General features: G+C 39.9%; 1 protein-coding gene across 1 annotated transcript in view; it reads left to right on the top strand.

Moving 5' to 3' along the window:
- Tmem26 (transmembrane protein 26) overlaps positions 1-15,805 on the top strand; it is a 45,222-nt gene extending 29,417 nt beyond the window's left edge. The window contains exons 5-6 of the mRNA XM_005070894.4: positions 8,870-8,946; positions 11,767-15,805. Coding sequence (XP_005070951.2) covers positions 8,870-8,946; positions 11,767-12,185 — 496 coding nt within the window. The 3' untranslated portion in view covers positions 12,186-15,805. The remainder of the gene's footprint in view (positions 1-8,869; positions 8,947-11,766) is intronic.
- The last annotated feature ends 5,191 nt before the right edge of the window (positions 15,806-20,996 follow it).

Genomic DNA, 20,996 nt, shown 5'->3' with positions numbered 1-20,996 from the left:
CTGATCGTTGCCATTCTACATTCCGTGAATTCCTTTTCCTTGTCTTATTCTATTACCTAGTAGCTTTCCTCTATGTTGGACACAGGTAGTGGGATTATACATTTCAATATCCAGAGACGAGCCTTCTGTCTCCCTCTGTTAAGGATGGCATTGGCATTAGACATACAAGACTATCCTTATTAACTTGAAGAAATGTCTATCTTTAGATTATTGAGAATTTGTCCCTATGTGTATTGAATACCATGAAGTCTGCCTTTATTAATATGATTTTATTTTGGTTGCCCTTTATTATTTAACAGTTTTCAGACGTTAAACCACCTTTGATATCAGTATAAATTGAACTTAGTTGTGCTGCATAATCCTTAATACCATGCTTTTTGCTCTGATTTACCATCTTTTGTGACTTCTTCTGTCTTGTATATGTTTCCCAGTATAGCCTCTAACAGTGCCTTGTGTGGCTTTTGAATCAGGGTAACACAGGCTTTTAGAAACATCCCAGGAAGCATCCTCTCTATTTTTATTTTCTGAAAATGCGTTTTGCATAATTGATATTATTTCTTTAAAAATTTTTATGGAATTCACCAAGGAAGCAATCTGGGTCAAGCTTTTATGGACGCTGTTTCCTTTTCCTTTTCTTCTTCCACTCTCTTCTCTTCCTCATCTCGCTTTGTTTTCTCTTCATTGCATCTAATTACTAATTCAATATCATCACTTCCTCTAGGACTAATTATACACGTAACATTTCTCTGAGGTTAGTATGTGCTGTTCTTTCTAGGGTATTTTTTCCTCTTTCATCGTAGTCCAGCTTTTGCGATGAAGTTATCCTACTGTTAATATACATGTGTTCAGTTCTGTGGAGTCAGGGGTGAACCCTCTTTTTCATTCCTGGGTTTAAGTGCTTGTTCATTCCCTTTACTTTTGCCTAATGGGAGATGGGCATGCTTACTTGTTGCAAGAGAATTGCTGTTTTTTTTTATTATTACTTTTCTAAACAAACATCTTAGGGTTTTTAATGACTTGATTGATATTCTGTTTTTACATTTTATTCATTTCTGCTCTGATGTTTGAGTTTTCTTTCTTTCTTATTATTGCTTTGAACTATTTGCAGTTTTTCATTTCTTACTGAAGCCTTAGATTACTAATCTTTCTTTTCTAGCATAAGCATCTATAGACATATGTTTCCTCTTAACATTCTATAAATTTTGATGTGTTAGCCCTTTATTTAATATCATTCAAAATATCCTCCAGTTTTTCCTGACATTTCTCCTTGGCTTGTTATTATTTGTAAGTGAGGTGTTTTAGTTTCTAAGTAAATTAAGATTCCTCAAATTTCTTTACTTTGTTTTTATTTCAGTTCCTTTTTAGTGTGTTAAATACAGTTAAAATTTGTTCAGTATTGTAAACTTATTGTGTCTTATTTTATGGTGAAGTGTATGGTTGCCTCTAGAGCAGTGGATTTCAACCTGTGGGTTGTGATCCCATTACAGGGTCGAATAACCTTTTCACAGCGGTCATCTAAGACCATCTATTCATAATAGAGTAGCAAAATTACAATTATGAACTAGCAATGAAAATAATTTCATAGTTGGGAGTCACAACATGAGGAACTGTATTAAAAGGTCACAGCATCAGGAATGTTGAGAACCACTGTCCTAGAATGTTCTGCTTGCTTAAGGAGGATGTGTTCTTGCTTACACTCTCTAATAGTTTGATACCAATGCAGTTACAGTAAAAATATAACATCATCATTCCATCTCATCCTCACCTACGACTCCATCTGCTTCATAAATGACCATAGCTCCATTTCAATCTCCTCTGTTTTTCTATTGCAGAAATACATATATTATGCCTCGGTATGTTATAGCACACAGTATAGTTTTGTCCTTTACAAGACTTTTAATTTAAAAAGGGTGAGAACCCTTCCCATTCTGCATGGCATCATTTAGAGTTTCTACTAAGATAAACTTAGCAAGAGACTTCCCGTGTCTTTCTTTCCAAGTCTCCTTTAGGTTTTGTGTTTGAAGAATAGCTTTGTTTTACCCAGAATATGTGGTCAACAAACTTTCCTTTATATTACACATATATATGATACAAATATCTACATTACATTTATATAATTCAATCACCCAACTGTTTTCTGACTGCTATTTTCTCCTACCAGATGTTAGACCTTACTTATTCAAGATTGTGCTGCATGCGGAGAATCAGTTTGCCCTTGCTGACTTTAAGGTCTCATTTTCTCCATCTACCAGCAGTTTGCCTAAGGAAATACCTCCACCTGCATCTCCAAACTGCATCTCCAAATGCATGCTCTGCCTTCTTTGCTCTCCCCCTTCCTAAGATTGCTGTTCAATGTGTGTGTGTGGTTGAATGTTTCAGAGATCGTGGTCTCTTCTTGAATACATATAACTCTCTGAGCTTCAGATCAAATATTTCCTATGGGTCTATCTTCCAGATCACTCCTTTCTTTTACTATCTCAGATCTAGATGCAAAGCCAAACTATAGAGGCTTTTAGTTGACTTCTTCATATAAATCCCTGTACTGTTGGCTTTGACAGTCCTTATGCGCATTTCATACTGTTGCTATATCTTTACCTAGACTGTGGATTTGTTGAATCTTTTACATTCCAGATTTCTTTAATTTATGCACATTACTATGTGTTAGTTTTGAAAATATTAGCTGCTTTGATGCCTTATTTTTTTTGCTAAAGTTTTTTATCTCTAGTTACAGGCTCTTCATTTCTGTTCTTGACATATCACACACGGTGTTAACTGGACATTTTCCATACATCTCTATCACACATTCACAAGCTTCATTTGTTGACTTCAAAAATGCTTTATTTTGTACATATTATTTGCCTGAATATATGTATGTGCTCCACATTGTGTTCAGTGCCTGTGGAGACCAGAAGATGCTTCATAGAGTTGAAGTTATAGGTGGATGCTGGGAACTAAACCTGGGTCCTCTAAGAGAGTAGGAAGTACTCTTAACCACTGAGACATTTCTCCAGCCTTCTGCCTTTGCTTTCTTAATCTGATCAATCTACTAACATTCAGGTGGCACTGGTTGATGCCTTGGCTTATTGATTGATTGGCTGATTGATTGATTGATCTATTTATTTATCTACTTATTGTCAGTGTTACTTTTGGCTTGAATCCTGCACAGCTTCAGTAAGCTGATGTAGTTTGTACTCAGTCTGTAATTTAAGCAGAAACGGTCATGAAACCTTTACACTTTAACAGCCATACCCACTGAAAGCATGTGATACACTGAGAGGCACATTTAGGATCAGGAAATGTTCATGTGTTCCTCATCTTTTCATTTAAACAGGGCACTGTTGGGTCTCAGATGAACAAGCCTATAATTTCTTAATCAGCTGAACACACAGAACTTGTCATGTCCCTCCACAACATCCTTGTTTTTAGAAATTCTCAACTAAAGTTGAAGTGTATTCATCACTCACACGAGTAAGCTTACAACCTTGAAGCAAAAGTTGTACATTTTTCTTTTTTTTCTAAACAAACCCATCATGTCTGTGGACCACCACATTTCTGAGTGTGAACTTGTTTGCTTGCTTTCTCTTTCTCTCCCTCCCTCCCGTCTTTCTTTCTCTTTTCCTTCTTTCTTTCTTTGAGACAGTGTCTCTGTGTAGCTTTGTCTATCCTGTAACTCACTATATAGACTGGACTAGCATTGAACTTACAGAGATTCATTTACCTCTGCCTACTCAATGCTGGGGTTAAAGGCACATACCAACATGCTTAGCCTGAGTGTCAGTTTTTATACTGCATTCTATGTCAGTTCAACTCCTTCAAAACCAAGTCCTCTCCTGTAACATTCTACTCTGTTGACCAAAATGGCCTTAACATGTTTTCCATTTACACAAATGTTAGAAATGTTGCTCCCTCTTCCTTCCTTCCTTCTTTCCTTCCTTCTCTCTTTCCTTCCTTCCTTCCTTTCTAGTATAATACTCCAACAGAAAGTCACTTAAGGGCCAAAAACGTTTATTTAGTTTACAGTTCCTGACAGGATGCCTCCCATCATTCTGGGGAAGGTGAGCCTGCAGAACAGGAAGCTGGCCTGGAAAACAGAAAACAGAGAGAAGTGAGACCAAGCTATTAAAACCTCGGACTCCATCCCCAGTGGCACACTTGCTCTGGCTAGCTTCCACCTCCTAAAGCTTCTACAACCTCCCCAATAATGCCACCAGCTGGAGACTAAGTGTTCAAAAGCATGAGCCTAAGGGGAGTGGGAGTGTGCTTCATATTCAAATCCCAGTTAGGCTTGGTTTTCTCTTCCTTGGAACACTTCTTTTAGGAAAATTGAAATGGATCTTTACTTCTCTGTCCTGTTGAGTTCCAGTCTTCTCCTAACTCTTGTCTTTCTCAAGGACCAAGGATGTAAGATCCATGTCTTTCAAGTGTATTAAAGATTCTAATAAGGAGGCAATGTCACAGAGAAAAATGGGGCTCCACCTTGCAGTATTTGTGGGAACACTTTAAATCCCATTTAGCAAGCAAAACTCCTCCACCCACATCAATCAGCTGCCACGGAGGGCCCTCCAGTGCTTTCTTTCACAGGGTTTAAAACCTCTCCCACCTTGTGCTGAAGAATATTATAGTCTTCCCACCAATCGTTAACCATCTGGAATAAATTCTTCTCTGCCCCTTTAACTCCAACCTATACAATTTTTCTTTCATGTAGCTGAGCCATGAATGTGGACGCTGCAAATTCTCACTGCGTGTACCTGAAATTCTGCTGCGTTAAGGAGAGTCTGTGTTACTGAATTTGTTTCTTGTCTCTGGTTAACTTCCACAGCATGGATGGCGATCTTTGACAGTGTGTCTAATACAAGCCATATTTGTTAAGAGGGAGAGGCATCTGTTGACCTTTTCATTTGCTGTAGCTTCTCTTCCAAAAATCTTCCTGCATCTAAATTCAGCATCTTCGGGAGAAATAGTTCATCACCTCTGGGAAACACTCTGTATGGTTTCTGAACACGGATCATTTATTAAAAAGAAAAAGTCTGTTCCCATACCATTACTATATCTCAGAATATTTGACAACACAGAGGAGGCCCTCCCAGAGATTCTTCTGTGCTCAGTCTCTCTACTTTGCAGTTTTCTCAGTGAAATGTTCCCTCTGAAAGCTTTGTGCTTTGTTCCCATCCTTCTCTCTCTCTCCCTTATTATCCTAACGTGTTTGTCACATTGTAAATGTACGTGAATCTCATTCACTGACTATTTTATACTAAAAGCCTTTATATTCCAAAAAGAGTTAGTTAAGGAAATAATCAAAGTGTACCTTCTATTATGCATTTTTTTCAAATTTACTTTTATGTTTGTGGGTGTTCTGCTTGCATGTATATCTGTGCAGCATGTGTGCCTGATATTTGACCAGAATACAGAGTCACCTCCCTTGGGACTAGAGATATAGATGGTTGTGAGTCTCTATGTGGGGTATTGGGAATAAAATCTGGATCCTCTGGAAAAGTGGCCAGCGCTCTTCATCGCTGAGCCATCGCTCCAACCCCCATGACTTCATATTTTTAATTCTTGCCTACTATATTGGTTTTGTGCATCCATCAAAGGCTAGTAATTTATCTTGCTGTTTACCAAAAAGAAAAAGTGTGTACTACATTCACCTCAGTAATTTTACTTCTGGAGATTTTTTATTTCATGATGTGAAGACCTAAAATTCAGGTATCATCCTGGATGTAGATGGCACCACTCTGTGGGCTGAGATCTGACACTGCACAGGCAAGGAAAAAAATGAGACAGCAAGCTGAAAAATAGAACCCATCTGCCTGTTTCCTGACTGTGGATACAGTGTGAAGCTCATTGTAAGCCATGCTTCTTGGCTAATATTTCTAAAGGTCGCTCGGTATTACAACAGTAGTAGATAAATCCAGCCCACAGTCCTTTGAGATTCTTAACTGCTGCTTAAGCTCAGCAACTTATTTACATTCCAACAGTAACCTTCCTGGGTCCACTCTCTGATCTAATAATTCATTCTTCTTCTCTAGATTGTTTTTTTAGATGCCCCCTTCCAAAAGTTTTTTTTGATAATTTTTGATAAATTTACGTTCTTCCATACTTCGTGTGTGGACAGGTTATGTGCGCTTATGTAGAACCTTGAAGTTGCTGTTTGTGTTTCTTAATCTTGACTATCAACTTGATGGGACTTAAAATCACCTAGAAGACACAGCTTTGGGTGGGTCTTTGAGGATCCCTCCTGAGAGATTTAACAGAGGAGGGAACACTCCTCCTGGATGTAGTGGCACCATTTCCTGGGCTGTTTCTGAGACTGAATAGCAAAGGAAAATGGAATATTGAGCTGAGGACTAAGCTTTCATCTCACCCTACATCCTGACTGTGGATACAATGTGGCCGGTCCCCTCTTCCTCCAACCTCTGAGATTCTCCACAATGGTGAACTACACCCTTACACTGTGAGCTTAAATCAACCCTCATTTCTTTCTTTAGAAATCCACTACCTAGCTTTATTCCTCCAAGAAAATCGATTTGGACGTATGTCCCCCAACTCCCCATGTCCCGTTTCCTTCATGATCAAACCTGAATAACACATGTGCCTTCTTGGTTGAGTTACGAGAGGATTTAGTGTAATCACGGGGTTAGACACGGAGAAAACTGCCTGCTGTCTAAGTCGGGAATCAGAGGCCATATATGATATTAGTTAAAAATGGAAGGTTTGCTATGCATGGACATTGACACAGAAAAGAAAGAGCTTTAGTCTACATTCTCAAATGACTTCCGCTTAAAATGGGATTTCATATTTCTTGTGAAATGACCTATGCTTGCATTTGACTCTGGAAAGCCATAAATCATGTCACGCCATGGGCGCATAATTAGATATCAAGGGAAAAACCCGAGAGGGGCTTCTGGGAAAGGGAATCTTTTCTATTCCGTTCCACCCCAATTTAGGCTATTCAGTCACATCTTTTGGACTTGTGATTGGGTTTTCTAGAGAAGCGCTCTCTGTTTCCGTGTACTAAGTGCGTGCGCACGAGGGACATTCCATCTCCATCATCGGCAGGGCGATTGATCAAACACACGGTGGAGCGGAGTCAGAGACAGATCCTGCAGCCTTCAGTTAGAGCGCTCTGTTTGGGGAGTCATTCACTCAGTCAGAAATCCACCTAGCCATACTCACGAGCAATATTTCTTAATTTTGTTAATAAGACACCATGAGAAATATCCGAGGGAGGCTTATCTAGATCCAAATGTCTATTATCAACTTATAGCCTTACCTGCCTGGTAATTCCAAATCAGTTTTTGAAAGAAAGAAGAAATAAGCTTATTGGAGAGCAGTTATTCTCAGATAACCCACGTGACTCTGGTAATTACCGCCCTCTCCGAGGACTCTCAGAAGCCTTCCGGAGACTCACTTATATAATGCAGGAAGGCATTAATGGTACCTTGCCTTCTGTACCTTGAGACCTGTCTCTGCTTCATTTTGAAAGTGGAGGCTTCATTTTTTTTTCTTTTTAAAATTTTGTTGCCAACCCCTCTGCCACATCAACCGCGGTGGCAGATAAAGACAGCTTAGACGTTTCCTTCACAAATTCAGAGTTTTGAGGTTTAATTTCTCAAGGTCACCACACCTGGTGAACTTATTGACACCCCTTGAGACCACCTCATCTAGTTTGCTGTGGATCACACTTCCTGACGCCTTTCTAGCCCTCTTCAGTCAAAGCTCTCCCTTGGGAAAAGTTGGAAACAAAATCTGCTGTTAGGCCATGTGGTCTCTGTTTCATTTTGTTTGTCTGCTTGCTCCTTTAGTTTCTTTACATTTATGCCACTTCTATTCTTTCTGACTCTACTTTTCCAGATAATTCTCCTGGGTCTCTGACATTTGGGGGTTTCTTCAAACATGGACCCTTCTTTTGAACATCCAATCAAAATTTCCTATAAATACATACTGAATACCTATCAACGCCAGGTACTGTTCTAGGCATTAAAGATACAATAGTGAAAGATGCAGGGATGGATATACATACTTGCACACACATACACACACACACACACACACACACACACACACACACACTATCCTTTACCTCATCTTCTATTCTCTGCTGCAAGTCCTTTTTAAATGAAAATACCACTGCACTTTTCCCACCTAAGGGTACTTTTCTTTTATTATGTTGAGCCTTGGGTAGATGAACATCATTCTACTCTTCTGAGCCATCTTTTTGCAACGATTTTCTAAAATATAGGTGTTCCCCTTGTTATTTTGTGTGTGCTTGGTACTAGAGGTCAGAGGAGCCTGTCAGATCCCTGTGGATGTTTATAGATGGTTGTGAGGTACCCTATGGGTGCTAGGAATCCAAACCAGGTCCTCTGCAATAGCAGCAAGTGCTATTAAGCACTAAGCCATTCTTCCAGCCTTTTGAATTATCTTTTAAATGGAGTCTTGGTGCTATCATCTGCTTTTCTGGGGTATCATTATTGAAGTTGGGAGTCTGAATATTTATGTCCGCATCTAACTGTTTCTTATAGCATTTCTCTCCTCTAATATTTCTCTGGTGTTAACAGATTAGAAAAAAGTATGAGATCAGTAGGCTCTGCCCTCATGTATGCTTATTATGATTCATTTTTTGTTTTTAGAGACAAGATCACATGTAGACAAGGATGGCCTCAAACTTGCTATGCAGCCAAGGATCATGTCCTTTGTATGGTTCCATTATCGTACATAGCTTTTTTTCATGGACTTATTATAACACAAGATATTTTGCCAACTGACAAAAGCTTTTTTTGGTGCATAACAAGCTGAAATTCAGCTGATGTCTCTCTTATGCATGTGGTCATATGTTTCATTGCTAATGTAAAATGCTATTGTCTTCTAGGAATAACCCTGCATTGGTCTCTGGCATCCTAGTGGTATGGACATGGAGCATGCTGCAGTTTCCCCTGGACTTGGCAGGTAAATATATTCACATTTGTGCAAAGAATGAGAAAATTGTGACTCTTGAATATAAATTGTATTATGACGAAGAGGGCAGTTGAGAGAACTCATGTTTTCATATCCTAATGTTAGCTCTACTCCAACTTAGAAGGAAGGTAGGTTGAGACGCAGGAAAGCCAAATTGTGAACCCACTTTGGTGTGTAATGGAGCTTAAGATAAATCAAAAGAGCATAGCCAGGCATGGTGGTGTGTTCCTTTAATCCCAGCACACTGGTGATGGAGACAGGAAGATAAGAAGTTCAAAGTCATCCTTGGCTAGAGAGCAAGTTTGAGGTCAGCCTCGTTTATATAAGATTCGGTTTCCAAAAAGAACCCCACAAATTAATAATAATAAATACTTGAGCAGTAAGCTACATTGGTTTATATTCAACTCAACTAATATTTACTACTTACTATATATAATCCTGCCAAAATTAATTAAGATGTGTGTGCTCCCAGTTTCTCATCTGTGAAATGGGATGACACTCACAGAAGTTCAAGTGATGTCTCAATTATATAGTGAGTGCTTAGTGACTTGCTCATGTACATTCTCCACAATTCCAGCCAGTCATGTTGTGAGACCTCCCTCATACAAAGTAAGAGGTGTAATTTCAAGCCCCATGTGGAAAGTTATGATTTCCATTAATGGCAGCCTTTATCCTAACTTTAATAAATGCAAAAATCATTAAGGGTTGGCAAGAAGTAAACTGTTTCGGCTGTCATGCCATAATATTGATTTCCTATAGTTGTGCTGTCGTATAGTATGGTACCCACCAGACACACACAGCTGGACAGATTTATATTAAATATAAGTTTAGGAACAACTCCTTAGTGACATTGGCCATATTTTACCTGCTCCATGGCCACATGTGACTCTCGTGGTGAATGGCAAAGACGTGAAACCATACTAGCATCACAGAGAGTGCTATTGGATGGTTTCAACTTGGAATCACACCATAACTTTTTGGTCTGCTAGAAATTTGACTTGACAGTTCTTGTCCTTGGTTCTACACTCTGGAGGAGCCCCAGACTTTAATACTTCTCTTTCTTAATCTATTTCATTCTTTGTGACACTCTTCCTGCTGGCTTCAGGGTGAGAGTAAGATAGAACACACGAACTTGGGAGTTCACATTAATAGTCTCAGAGAGATTGCGAACATTTTGGCTCTTAAGCACACACTTTCTTGGACGAAATTGTTTCCCTAACAAATGAAAAGAGAGTTGCCTGCCTTTTAAAAAAAATAAAATAAAAAGATTGGCCATGGCAGTGCACTCCGTTATTCCCAGAACTCTGAAGACAGAGATATGCAGATCTCTGGGTTTGAGGTCTGCCTGGTCTACTTTGTGAGTTCCAGGTCAGCCACAGCTGAGATCCTCCCCCCCCAAAAAACCCAGGAAAATACCAATGCAATTACAGATTAATAATCAGAAACAAATATATATGCAAACAGCATGCAGATATCTGCTGGTGTGCTTTAGGTTTGTGGTACTTGTTACACAGCTAGAAGCCAACCAGCTGCTGTTCTGATAGACTTCTAGGCTCCATCCTTAAGATACTGAGTAATACCTTTGTGAGTGGGGGGTCTGCCAGGAGGGATTCCCTGAGCATGGCTTCTCAAGAAAGGCACCCACTGGCCTTATGTTTGTCTTTCCTTTGTCATCCCCTCCCCCTGTCCTATCTTGTGGTTCACAGACTTGCTAAGAAAACTTTTATTTCAGAAAGAAATTGTGTAAACGATCAGAGGTGATAATGCTATGCAGCTGTTTGAAAAACAAAGACCAAATGTCACTTCTGACTAAACCGATATTGTATTCTCCAACAAGCAGTACATTATGTTCACCCCTATCAAAGCCACTTCGTGGTATTTGCACACCCTTGCTGGATTGAGACATTCTTTGTTGGAAAACTCCAAATGGAAGGCTTTATTGTTACAAAAAGGATTATCTTCTACCCTTGACCCTGAATTTAATTTACATCTTTGAAATTAAAACAAAAGTTTCATCTGTTGATAGAGTCTTCTTTTGTTCAACTGGCAAAAAAATATCTGCAATTATTCTAGGTCTTGCTAGGAATGAGGACAAAATAAAATAATGACCTATATTTGTGCTCCCATACCAGACCCACAATCACCAACATAGAAAAATATGTTTAATGTGAGTTAAATTTGAATTTGAATGCTAAGCATTCGAGTGGAGTAGTAAGTAGGGACATGCTACAGAAAGCATCTGGGATGTTTGGTTGGGAACTTTCCCCCCCAAGAGGAAGACTAAAGGAAGCAGAGAACAGAAAGAGAGATAGGGTGCCATTCTAATAGAAAACATATAAACTAATGAATAGAGACCCGGTCTTAAGGTTCATGCTATCCTGGCTTTCAAGGCAGAACCTGAACTGCTTGTAGGTTATGCAACATGGCCAGTATCTCAATGCTATATAGTGAGGCAGCCAGAGGAAGTACCAGGCTACCTGACTTGAGACCCCGGTACACACAGGTTGCCTCCCGGCTCTGCAAACCCCGAAACATACACATGGCAGTTTCCCTTTACACCTCATGCTCTGTAGTCTGTTTAATTGGTCATTCCCTACAGGGAGGCTAAAAAATGATGCAAAACCTTTAAAGTGGGTGGAACCACGTGGCAGGATGTGGAGGCCTGAGGTGAAAAGAAATTTCTATTTTCCCCAGGCTTAAACTGCACAGTCCTTCTCCACCCTTCACAGCCAGACTGCCTTTCGTGAGTTTCGGATGTCTGTTTCCATCTCGCATGTCTGAACTTTCATTGTTGTGTGTTTCATTTTTCAGTCCAGTTGAAACTGGTATGCCCCTCCTCTGTGAAAGCCAGGGGCTTCCTCCGGCTGTTTCTGTGCCAGTACAGCGCAGACCTATGGGCCATTGGCCTCAGTTTCTTCATCCAAGACGGCCCCTTCCTCATTGTGCGCCTTGTCCTGATGATCTATTTCAAAGTGATCAACCACATGCTGGTGTTCTTTGCCGTGAAGAATTCCCTGGTGATGGCACTGCACTTCTACCGGCTGGTGGCTTTGATCATGGCCACCCGCGCTTCCATGCAAGGTCATCCAGAAAGTTCCCAAATGTCGCGGCACAGTGGCCCAGACCAACCCTCTGAGAGTAGTCCCAGTGAATGGGAGGACACCTCCAGGGAGGCCCTGCCTTTGCAAACCTCGCCTGTCACCTCTGAAGAATCCTACCCCATACCTTAGTTACATGGAAGTTCCCTGCACGCAGCCGGGAGCTTGACTGATTTTCTTCTTATAGACTGGTTCTCTTTTTACTCCCCATCCAGTTTCCACATACAGCAGTTTTTTACGGAGACGGCATGAAAAGATGGTCTTGTACCAAAGCCAACGTACTCTTCATTTTTTTTCATCTGAATGGAAGAAACTTTGACAGGTACCTGTCGTTACAACTTCCTGCGATGGTAGCAGACATTAAACCCCTCTAAGAACCACTCTGAGTGATTGGTTCTTATGGAACTGTTTGGAAAGTTGTAGACAGGGCTGTCATAGCACACCCTCCAAAGATTTAGGGCTGACAGTTACCATCCCCACCCTCAATCCTCTAGGGTGACCTCGTTATACAGAAGCCTTTAACTGTGGCTGGACTGTCACACTCTCTCATCTAATCTCTTCATTGTTTCTCTGACACAAAAAGAAAATCTGCATTTACTGAATGAAGAATAAATGAAGGGAAAACGCTTTTAGATTCAACTTGCTGTGGCATGGAAGCTTGGAACTCCTGCTACCCAGCTCCTTCAGTGAGAAAAAGAGCTGTGATAACTGCTCAGGCCCTCCCAAGACTATCCTTCTTCTGGATCAGGGTGGTTTTTCTGCTGTGGTACATACATTTTTAGAGAATAATGAGAACTTTGAGCTTTGGTGGCCCAAAGTTGACAGCAGGTCATTTTGGTTCACATACCAAGTTAGTTTGCTTTTGCATTGTCAAGGTACATGCAATCACATGACCAGGTTCCAGGGAGCTCTGGTGTGCAGTGATGAAGGAGTTTGTGGCCCTTAGTGTTGCCATGGTTTCTCTTGGCTACCTGCAGCCACTGCAGGAGCAGCAACAATAACAGAGTAAGCCACAGCTCCTGGGAAATGTCATTCCTGACTCCAGCTTGGTGTTAGGAACAAGAAGGTGTTGGAAGACAGTACCAGCCTCATTCACAGGACCTCCATTACTGCTGAGAGTCACCGCATACCACCCTATCACCACCTGGGAAGACATGGTGGCTTTGTTTCCCATGATTTAAATAGTCTTCCTCTTCCTTTATACATCTCTGTACATTCTGGGTGGATGATTCCCAACCATTGAAAGCAACTCTTGCTTATAAATATGTGGTGAAAACCGGACTTGGCAATCTAGCAAACAAGTCTAAAACTGAACTGTTAAGAGTTTAAGGCATCTCTCAACCCACACTCGAATTCCCGGGAACTCAGAGATGTTTATTCAGGGAACTTTCTAATTGGATGTGACCATTAGATGATCAACTGGGACACATTTTTTTTAATCTCTGGATTTCTAATGCGACGTGGTATTTATCCACCACATTTGATAGCATGTTTTATAAACAAATTATATTTTATACAAAACCACAACTGTTTTCTAGTAATTTTTACTTCTTCTGTGCCTTGTGCTTTCCATTTTAACAATGTCACGGTTGTGAAATGTGCAGGAAACAAATGGAATGCATTTATACATTTTCTTAATAATCATATGCAAGTTAAGTTCAAGATTGTACGTATATAAAGTCAAGAATGTGACAATTTTAAAGGTGTGTCATTTAAAATTCTTAGTGATGAGACTTGGGGAGATGCCTCATGGTTAAGAGTATATACTGTTCTTGCAGAGGACTGGAGTTCATTCTGATGCCCACTTCCCAGAGCTTACAATGCCCTCTTCTGGTCTCTATGGGCATTGGCTGCACTAGTGCAGGAGTACGTGTACACACGCACACACACACACGCTCGCACGCGCACACACACACACATGCACACACACGCACACGAATAATAAAAATATTTTCAAATAAAATATTCGGCAATGGGAAGCAAAGAGGGAAAAACTGATAACACCTGCTACTAGTCAAACTGCCTCAGCCTTCTCTTGCAGTGGTGGCCGCTTTCTATTGCATACCTTTGCCCATGACACATATGTGCCACTCCTTACTGCCTGTTTGCTCCCAGCATATTTTCCCCAGAAAAACAAACACTGGGTCTCTAAAAATAGAGCATAAAGTAATATGGCTGTTGCAAGGATATTTTTAAATGCTTTTAGATCTGAGGCTTGGCTTGGTTTCATGAAAGACTTTCTGGTGTTTAAATAAAGTATTTTGTAATTAGCCCTCCTTCTCAGGCCTGTCCAAAATCTGGCTTAACTTAGAATGCCAGGAAGTCAGAGAGCACCCAGGACCAGCTTGGTAATTAATGGATGGTCAAAAATAGACACGCAGTCTTCAAGGCTTTTCCAGGAAAATCTGCTAAAGGCAGCATTTAACCTAACTGCCAGTATTTCCATTTCCTTATGCTGGCTGCTTTGATCACAGCAAAAATGTCTGTTGCTTAGTCTAGGTTTTATCTCTGATGAAAAGTTAAAAATGTATTCAGTTAGTAACTTTTGCTATTATCTTACCCTTTTAAATTGTGTGTTTTTATTGTAGACTGGTATATGTTGTGATGTTTTTAGATTTCCAAGCACTTGTCATAAACTGTCAGAGCATCGCCCATCCCTCATATGTCAGCATCTTGAGACATGTTTACATTGTATTTGTAGTGAGATAGCTCACATCACTTAGGATGCAGACTCTGCCCTGTGCCCCCAGTCACCATGCACAGCAAGTTCCAACCTCCGAACCGGAGGGGGCTTCACTTACAGTTGCTGAAGCCATTGCAGGTTGATTAAGGCTCAATCAAATATCCTTCCTGTAAACATGTTCCTCCACTTGTGAGAAAGCCCAGTGTCCCTGTTTACATGATGCTGTGTGTGGACACGCCTCTGGGTCCTCTTAGACGTGGTGCATATTGACAGAGTCTTAAATGCCACAATACTGTGCTTAAGACAAGCACACTGAGCCGTCTTTGATTATTCTGCCAAGTTCTGTTGCAGTTGTAAATGGCAGTGTTAGAATGTGGTGGCTTGAACTGGTCAATGATATTGTATGCTTCCAGGGAGATGTCGAAGAGAATTCTGCCACTGGCTCTGTTGTCCCACCAGAAACCCTTCAGCAGCCATGAAGATATGTCCATATGACTTGGAGTTTGCTACTTTCAACACGTCTCTTTATTCCACAGGTGCCTTTCAGAACTCTGGAAGGCATACCTCACGGGTATGAACCTCTTAGGATTGCCATGGTTCGGAGTTCAGTGTGGACTCTACTCATCTTGGGTAGTTAGTAACAAGAACTCCAGTAAAAAGAGAACTATTGAGATGAGGTCCATCGACCTCCATTCCACCCCTTAAAATAGATGGCAAAGCGTCACAGATCAAACAGCCCTGAATTGTGAGATAAAAAGACACTGTTAGTTCTTTTGCTATCTTCTAATTCTAGGCTTTGTTTTTCACTTAAGGGGACTTTTGATATGTTCTCAGACATCTTAGGGTTTGACTAGGCAGCTGGAGGCTCCACATAACTTTCACGATGACAAGAGCAGCTTAACAATGATGGAGGAATGAGTCACTATGGCCATCTACTTGATCAGCTTTTATCTTTGAGGTCTTTTTCACTGAAATAACATGTGAGTGTATTTTCTGTGAATATTTCTATATTTTACTGTGACTGGCTTTTTTGTTTTATTATGAACATTAAATACTTGTGTACAGCTTTCTCCCAATGCCTATTTTTGGGTTTTGCCTATTTTGTGTGTTTCTCTACTATAACTCATTTCCTTCATGGTTTTTAAGCTCTGGCTTAATAAGTAATACTGATCTATTTAGAACATGATTAAAGTGACATTTCCAAACAGCGAAAGAATGACCAATTTTATAAATGATGTTGGAAAATGTTGCTATCCATCTGGAAAACATAAAGTGGGATTTTTATCTCATGAAATCTATAGAAATAAATTCCAGATGGATTAAATCTCATTGTAAAATGAAAACTATAAATACTGGATCGAAATATTGAGCATGTGGGGGATGGGCAACCTTCTCTAAAGCAAGACCTAAAACCCAGAAGCTATGAACTGACAGACTTTTCTACATAAATGCTTCACATTTCTTAGTGGTAAGGGGTGTACTGAACCTACAAGTTGGAGAAAAAGAAGCAAAAACTGTTATAGTCAAGAAAGAGAAAAGTAGATATTGAGAAGGAGGAGCCAAAGGTATATTTACCCATAAAAGATGGAGTGCCTAAAATTACTAAGACCTAAGTGACAATTTAATAGCTAACTTAAAAGTAAATAAATCCAACAGCGTTATGAGCAATCCACATGCAACACACTTTTGAACAAACTTTTCTTACAATATTAATTAAGCCCTTAAAATGTGTAAGTTGAATCTTCAGAATTTTGAGGAAAGTTTCAAATGATGCTGAGAGTCATAAACGAGTAAATCACCAAGTAAACATGTTCTACTGGGCAGTAATAAGAGGCACTGGTAGTTTAGAAGTACCAAGGTCTCCTAAATTCATCTATTTAACATCATCTCTACCAAGTTACTAATAAGATCCTTTTTGCATGCATATATGAGTGTGTCGTGTGTGGTGGTGGTGGTGGTGGTGGTGGTGTGTGTGTGTGTGTGTGTGTGTGTGTGTGTGTTCAAATGTGTAAGCATGTGTGGAAAGCCTTCCCAGTTGTCAGATGGCTTCTTCAGTTGCTTTACACTTTTCAGTGGCTGAGGTAGGATCTCTCAATGAACCCAGTACCAGCTTGTCAGGTCAGTCCAGTCAGTCAACTTGTTTGCTTCTGTCCCCCAGCACTGGGATTACCAACTACCTGCCATATAGGAAGGTATATTCACATATCCTAGGGATTCAAATTCTGCTTCTGCACTTACAGGGCATGCCTTGCCCACTGGACCATCTCCCAGTTCTAAGTCTTTAACATCTAGTGACTACTATTGATTTTAACAACAGATTTTACATTCTAGTGATGACTTCTTATGCTAGACTGTTTTATAATGAAATAAGCACAAAAAACAGCTGGAGCATGGTTTTAAAAGACAAATGAGAGAGTGTTTTCAGTATATTTAACCACATTACACAGTTACAATAGACAAGAGAATTTGGTTCTGTCATATGAATAGACAAGCCAAAAATTTGAATGGAATAAAGTCAATAAATATGCTGAACTACATAAGGGATTCGGGTACATGATAAATCACAGGCCAGGAGTAGAATATTATGAATAGTTTAGGTTTTGTAAAATATTAAATTGGATCTTTACTTCAATCCATATGCTGAAAATACTTCCAGATGGATCAAGTGATTAAATATTTAAAATAAAAAATAGAGGATGTTGCTTTTGTACATAAAATGGCAAGAATGATTTTTTTAATAAGACAGAAACAAGGATGCAGAGAGTATTCACACAGCAGCTCATGGAAAATTACACATCATAAGGACATCATAAGCAAAGAAAGCCGAACAACAAACTAGGCCAACAGAATAATAAACAATAAACTGGGTGGATGGGCTTGCAGCAAGTATTCCTAAGCATAAGCTTTCCTAAGGAACAAACAGCTCTCATAAATAAGGGGGAAAAAAGTAAAATGCCACTGAAAACCAGAAACACAAGTAAAAGACTTAGCATATGATTTTATGCAGACAGAATAAAGTATTGAAATAAACCACAACAAAATATCATTTGTCAAATGAAAACTAAACTATGAGTAAGAACTTTTCACATGTGGTGCAGAAAGAGAGGCCACATTTTTGGAAGGTGCTTTAATAGGAGGAATCTATGAGAAGTAGCTACCACTGTCCATGGGAAGTCAGTATTCATACTGGTTCACTTTGACCATAGAACTCAGAGATGAAAATTAACATTTGTGATCTAATCTAGCAACTCAACATCTAAGCAACCATCCTGTGATTTTATGTATGCAAAAAACGTGAGAGCAGAGAGTCCCTGGAGTAATGAGTAAACAATGGGGATATGATACCTTATCAATTTTAGAAAGATTGATCTAAAATCATTGGTAGGAACAACCACTTAGGGATTTTGTTAAAATTAAGGATGAATGCAACTTTGTGTGTTATTTACACCTTCATAAATAGCTAACAAACATGAAATGATGCTTATTTTTAAAGACATTTCTGACTCTAATTTCTTCTTTTTTGTTCTTTACTTATTTATTAAAGATATATTTGTCTTGATTAAGTATTTGATTTTTTTTGCTTGCATGTATGCATGTGCACCATATGCATTCAGTGCCTGTGGAAACCAGAAGAGGGTATCAGATCACAGGGAACTGGAGTTGCAGGTGGTAGCTGGGAACCAACCCTCATTCTCTGCAAGAGCAGCAAGGGCTCTTAGTAGATGAGTCATCTCTTCATCTCTTATGCTTTTTATAACTTGGATTTTAGAAATTGACAAATTGCTTTCCATGCATAAAAAGCAATTATCAGTAAAAGGAAATCTCACTGCCTTATAAACTTTACAAGAATCTTCTGTCATGGCTAGAAACTCTGATACCATTTTACAAATAAAGTAGCAATCATTTCTTTTCAACCTAAGAAAATAAAGACCTTACCATTGTAACCAAGAAAAAAATCCCATAAAACACGTGATAAATGAAGGGCTTAGACCATGTCAAATTCTGCTTGCTTCATGAAGCATTGAATACATGGGAAATGAAATCATGAGTAGATCTATAATAGCCTAGAAAAATCAAACTGACTAAAGGACTCACTGGGTCCTGACTGGTAAGCATCACAGAAATTGTGTTGTAATTACTAGTCTGATAATCCTTACTCTCTGACATTTCTGGAGCCACCCAAACAAACCATACAGAACTGTAGCTTTGAATTATATAGTCAAACTTATTTTCTAAAGAGAGACAGAGAATTGAATAGAGCCTTGAGGGGTAGCAGACTTCTGAAAGAATTGATGTGTGCATTTCCAAGTCCATTTTCACAGCTCATCTAATTTGAGTATGCAGCCATTCTAGATTTTTGTCAAATATTTACTAAATGTACAATGGGTTGTGGTGTATGATCTAATGGGTCATATGCAAATCTGATCAAATCATGGAGTAAAACCAAAATTCCTAAGCCAACCATATGTCAGATACCATATACACTTCGTATCCAATGAAGAATCTGGGCCAAGGAAAATTGGAGCTATAAGACAAATATGTTTTCTCTGTGGAGATGATGCTCAGCTCCTGCCAATCATGTGGTTAGAAAATCAGATGGCTCTGGTTCTGATATCTTGGGAGTTGCTCCTACCTTCTGGCAAAGATTGCTTTTCTCCATTACTTAAGAGTTCCCAAGTTACTTAAGTGACAGGTCATAGTGGGTCAAAAACTGAAATTACATCATCATCTGTCTCAGTTTCAACTGGTTCCAATGACTAGCAGATTTTACTGGTTTATCTCTCTTCCATGTGCCTCAGATGCAACCTGCACATTCCACAGAAAGAACTCACTAGCTCCTCTGCTCAGGCACCCATGGCAGTATCAGATGATCCCATAACCCTTTCTCTTTGCTCTTGTTTCTCCTTCCTAAACAGCCCTCAGGTTTGCAAGATATTTTCATGGTTGCTTTTGCTTGTGTTTCTCTTCCATCTTTATCCTGCTGTGGATAAAGCCAGGGTCTTGTAGAACAAAACTGAGTGAAGGAACATATATTACAAAGGAGATTTATTAGATTGGCTTGCATAATACAGGTTGGAGGCTGGACAGTTCAACCCATCATTATCTGCCCACTGGAAGAGCCAGAAAACTGACAGCTATGCAGGACATGAGGCTTGATGTCTCAGCAATTGCTGTGAGTTCTCGGTCTTCAGTCTATGTTGGGAGGATGAAGAAGTTGGGTTCTGGTGTTGGTGAGGATGGTGGCAGCACTAACAGCAACACAACAGATGCACTTACCGGCAAAGAATACAGGCAAGCAAGCAAAAGCAGTCCTGCTCTTGGCTCAGCATATTTATATCTGGGCTGTTACTGCCATGAAGGTGTTACTTAGTCTTCAGTGGGGGCATCTTCCCTGTCCACTCATCCTTTCAGGAAGTAGCCTCCCAGAGGGAACCTGCCTAGTTGATTCCAGATACAATCACACATCTCTGAATTAACAAAACCAAAGTTCCTAAGACATTCGTGAAGACATGCTAGCCTGGACCCAATGCTTCAGTTCCCTTTGCCTTTGCAGGCTGCCTCTGCCTTACACAAAGTAGCCACCACAATAAACTTTGCTGTGCCTGTCACTATCTTCTACACCATGTGCTTGTAAGCAGTGTTTTGTTTGTTTGTTTGGGTTTTTGTTGTTTTCAGCAAATTCCCTACAACCCCTATTTCACTAGTAAACTCATGTCTACTTGCCTTCTCCTTCCATGGACTGCCAAAGTACCCAAGGCAAGAAAGAACCTCTGCATCCATTCTTCCATCCTGGGAACAGAGTCCCCAATACTGACTCTTAATTTATGGAGTTTGCATTGGATCAACAATGCCAGGGGCTGTGGCTGCTTATTTATCGTGGACCCCAACTGCAGTTTCAGAAGAAGCAACAAGCCCATGATCTCTAGAAGTTTCTTCTTCTTCTTGAGTTCGGAGAGATGTACATTTCCTCTGCTGTTCACTAATCCTGTAACTTCTACTTAAGTAGACAGCCATGCTTTGGCCCGTTCACTGACACCTGATCCCTACAGAGATTTTGCATCACTCTTTTGACAGCGTTTCTCTCTCAAGGTTTACCAGCCTGCTGGCAGTGCCCTCAACAAATGCTTCAAAAAGGCTTAGCTCAAACATTGCACTCTCCTGCATCCAGAACTGACTGCCCCCCTCTTTATCTGTGGTTTACAGCATGATGGACTGGCCTCCGCCCCCATTCTCATCCTCTGTATTGTGACGGTGTGGTT

The sequence above is a fragment of the Mesocricetus auratus genome, unplaced genomic scaffold (genome assembly GCF_017639785.1).
Source record: "Mesocricetus auratus isolate SY011 unplaced genomic scaffold, BCM_Maur_2.0 Super-Scaffold_100027, whole genome shotgun sequence".
In the NCBI taxonomy this organism is placed as follows: domain Eukaryota; kingdom Metazoa; phylum Chordata; class Mammalia; order Rodentia; family Cricetidae; genus Mesocricetus; species Mesocricetus auratus.
Note: the sequence above shows the minus strand (reverse complement) of the source record. Positions and strands in the feature narration are given on the sequence as shown.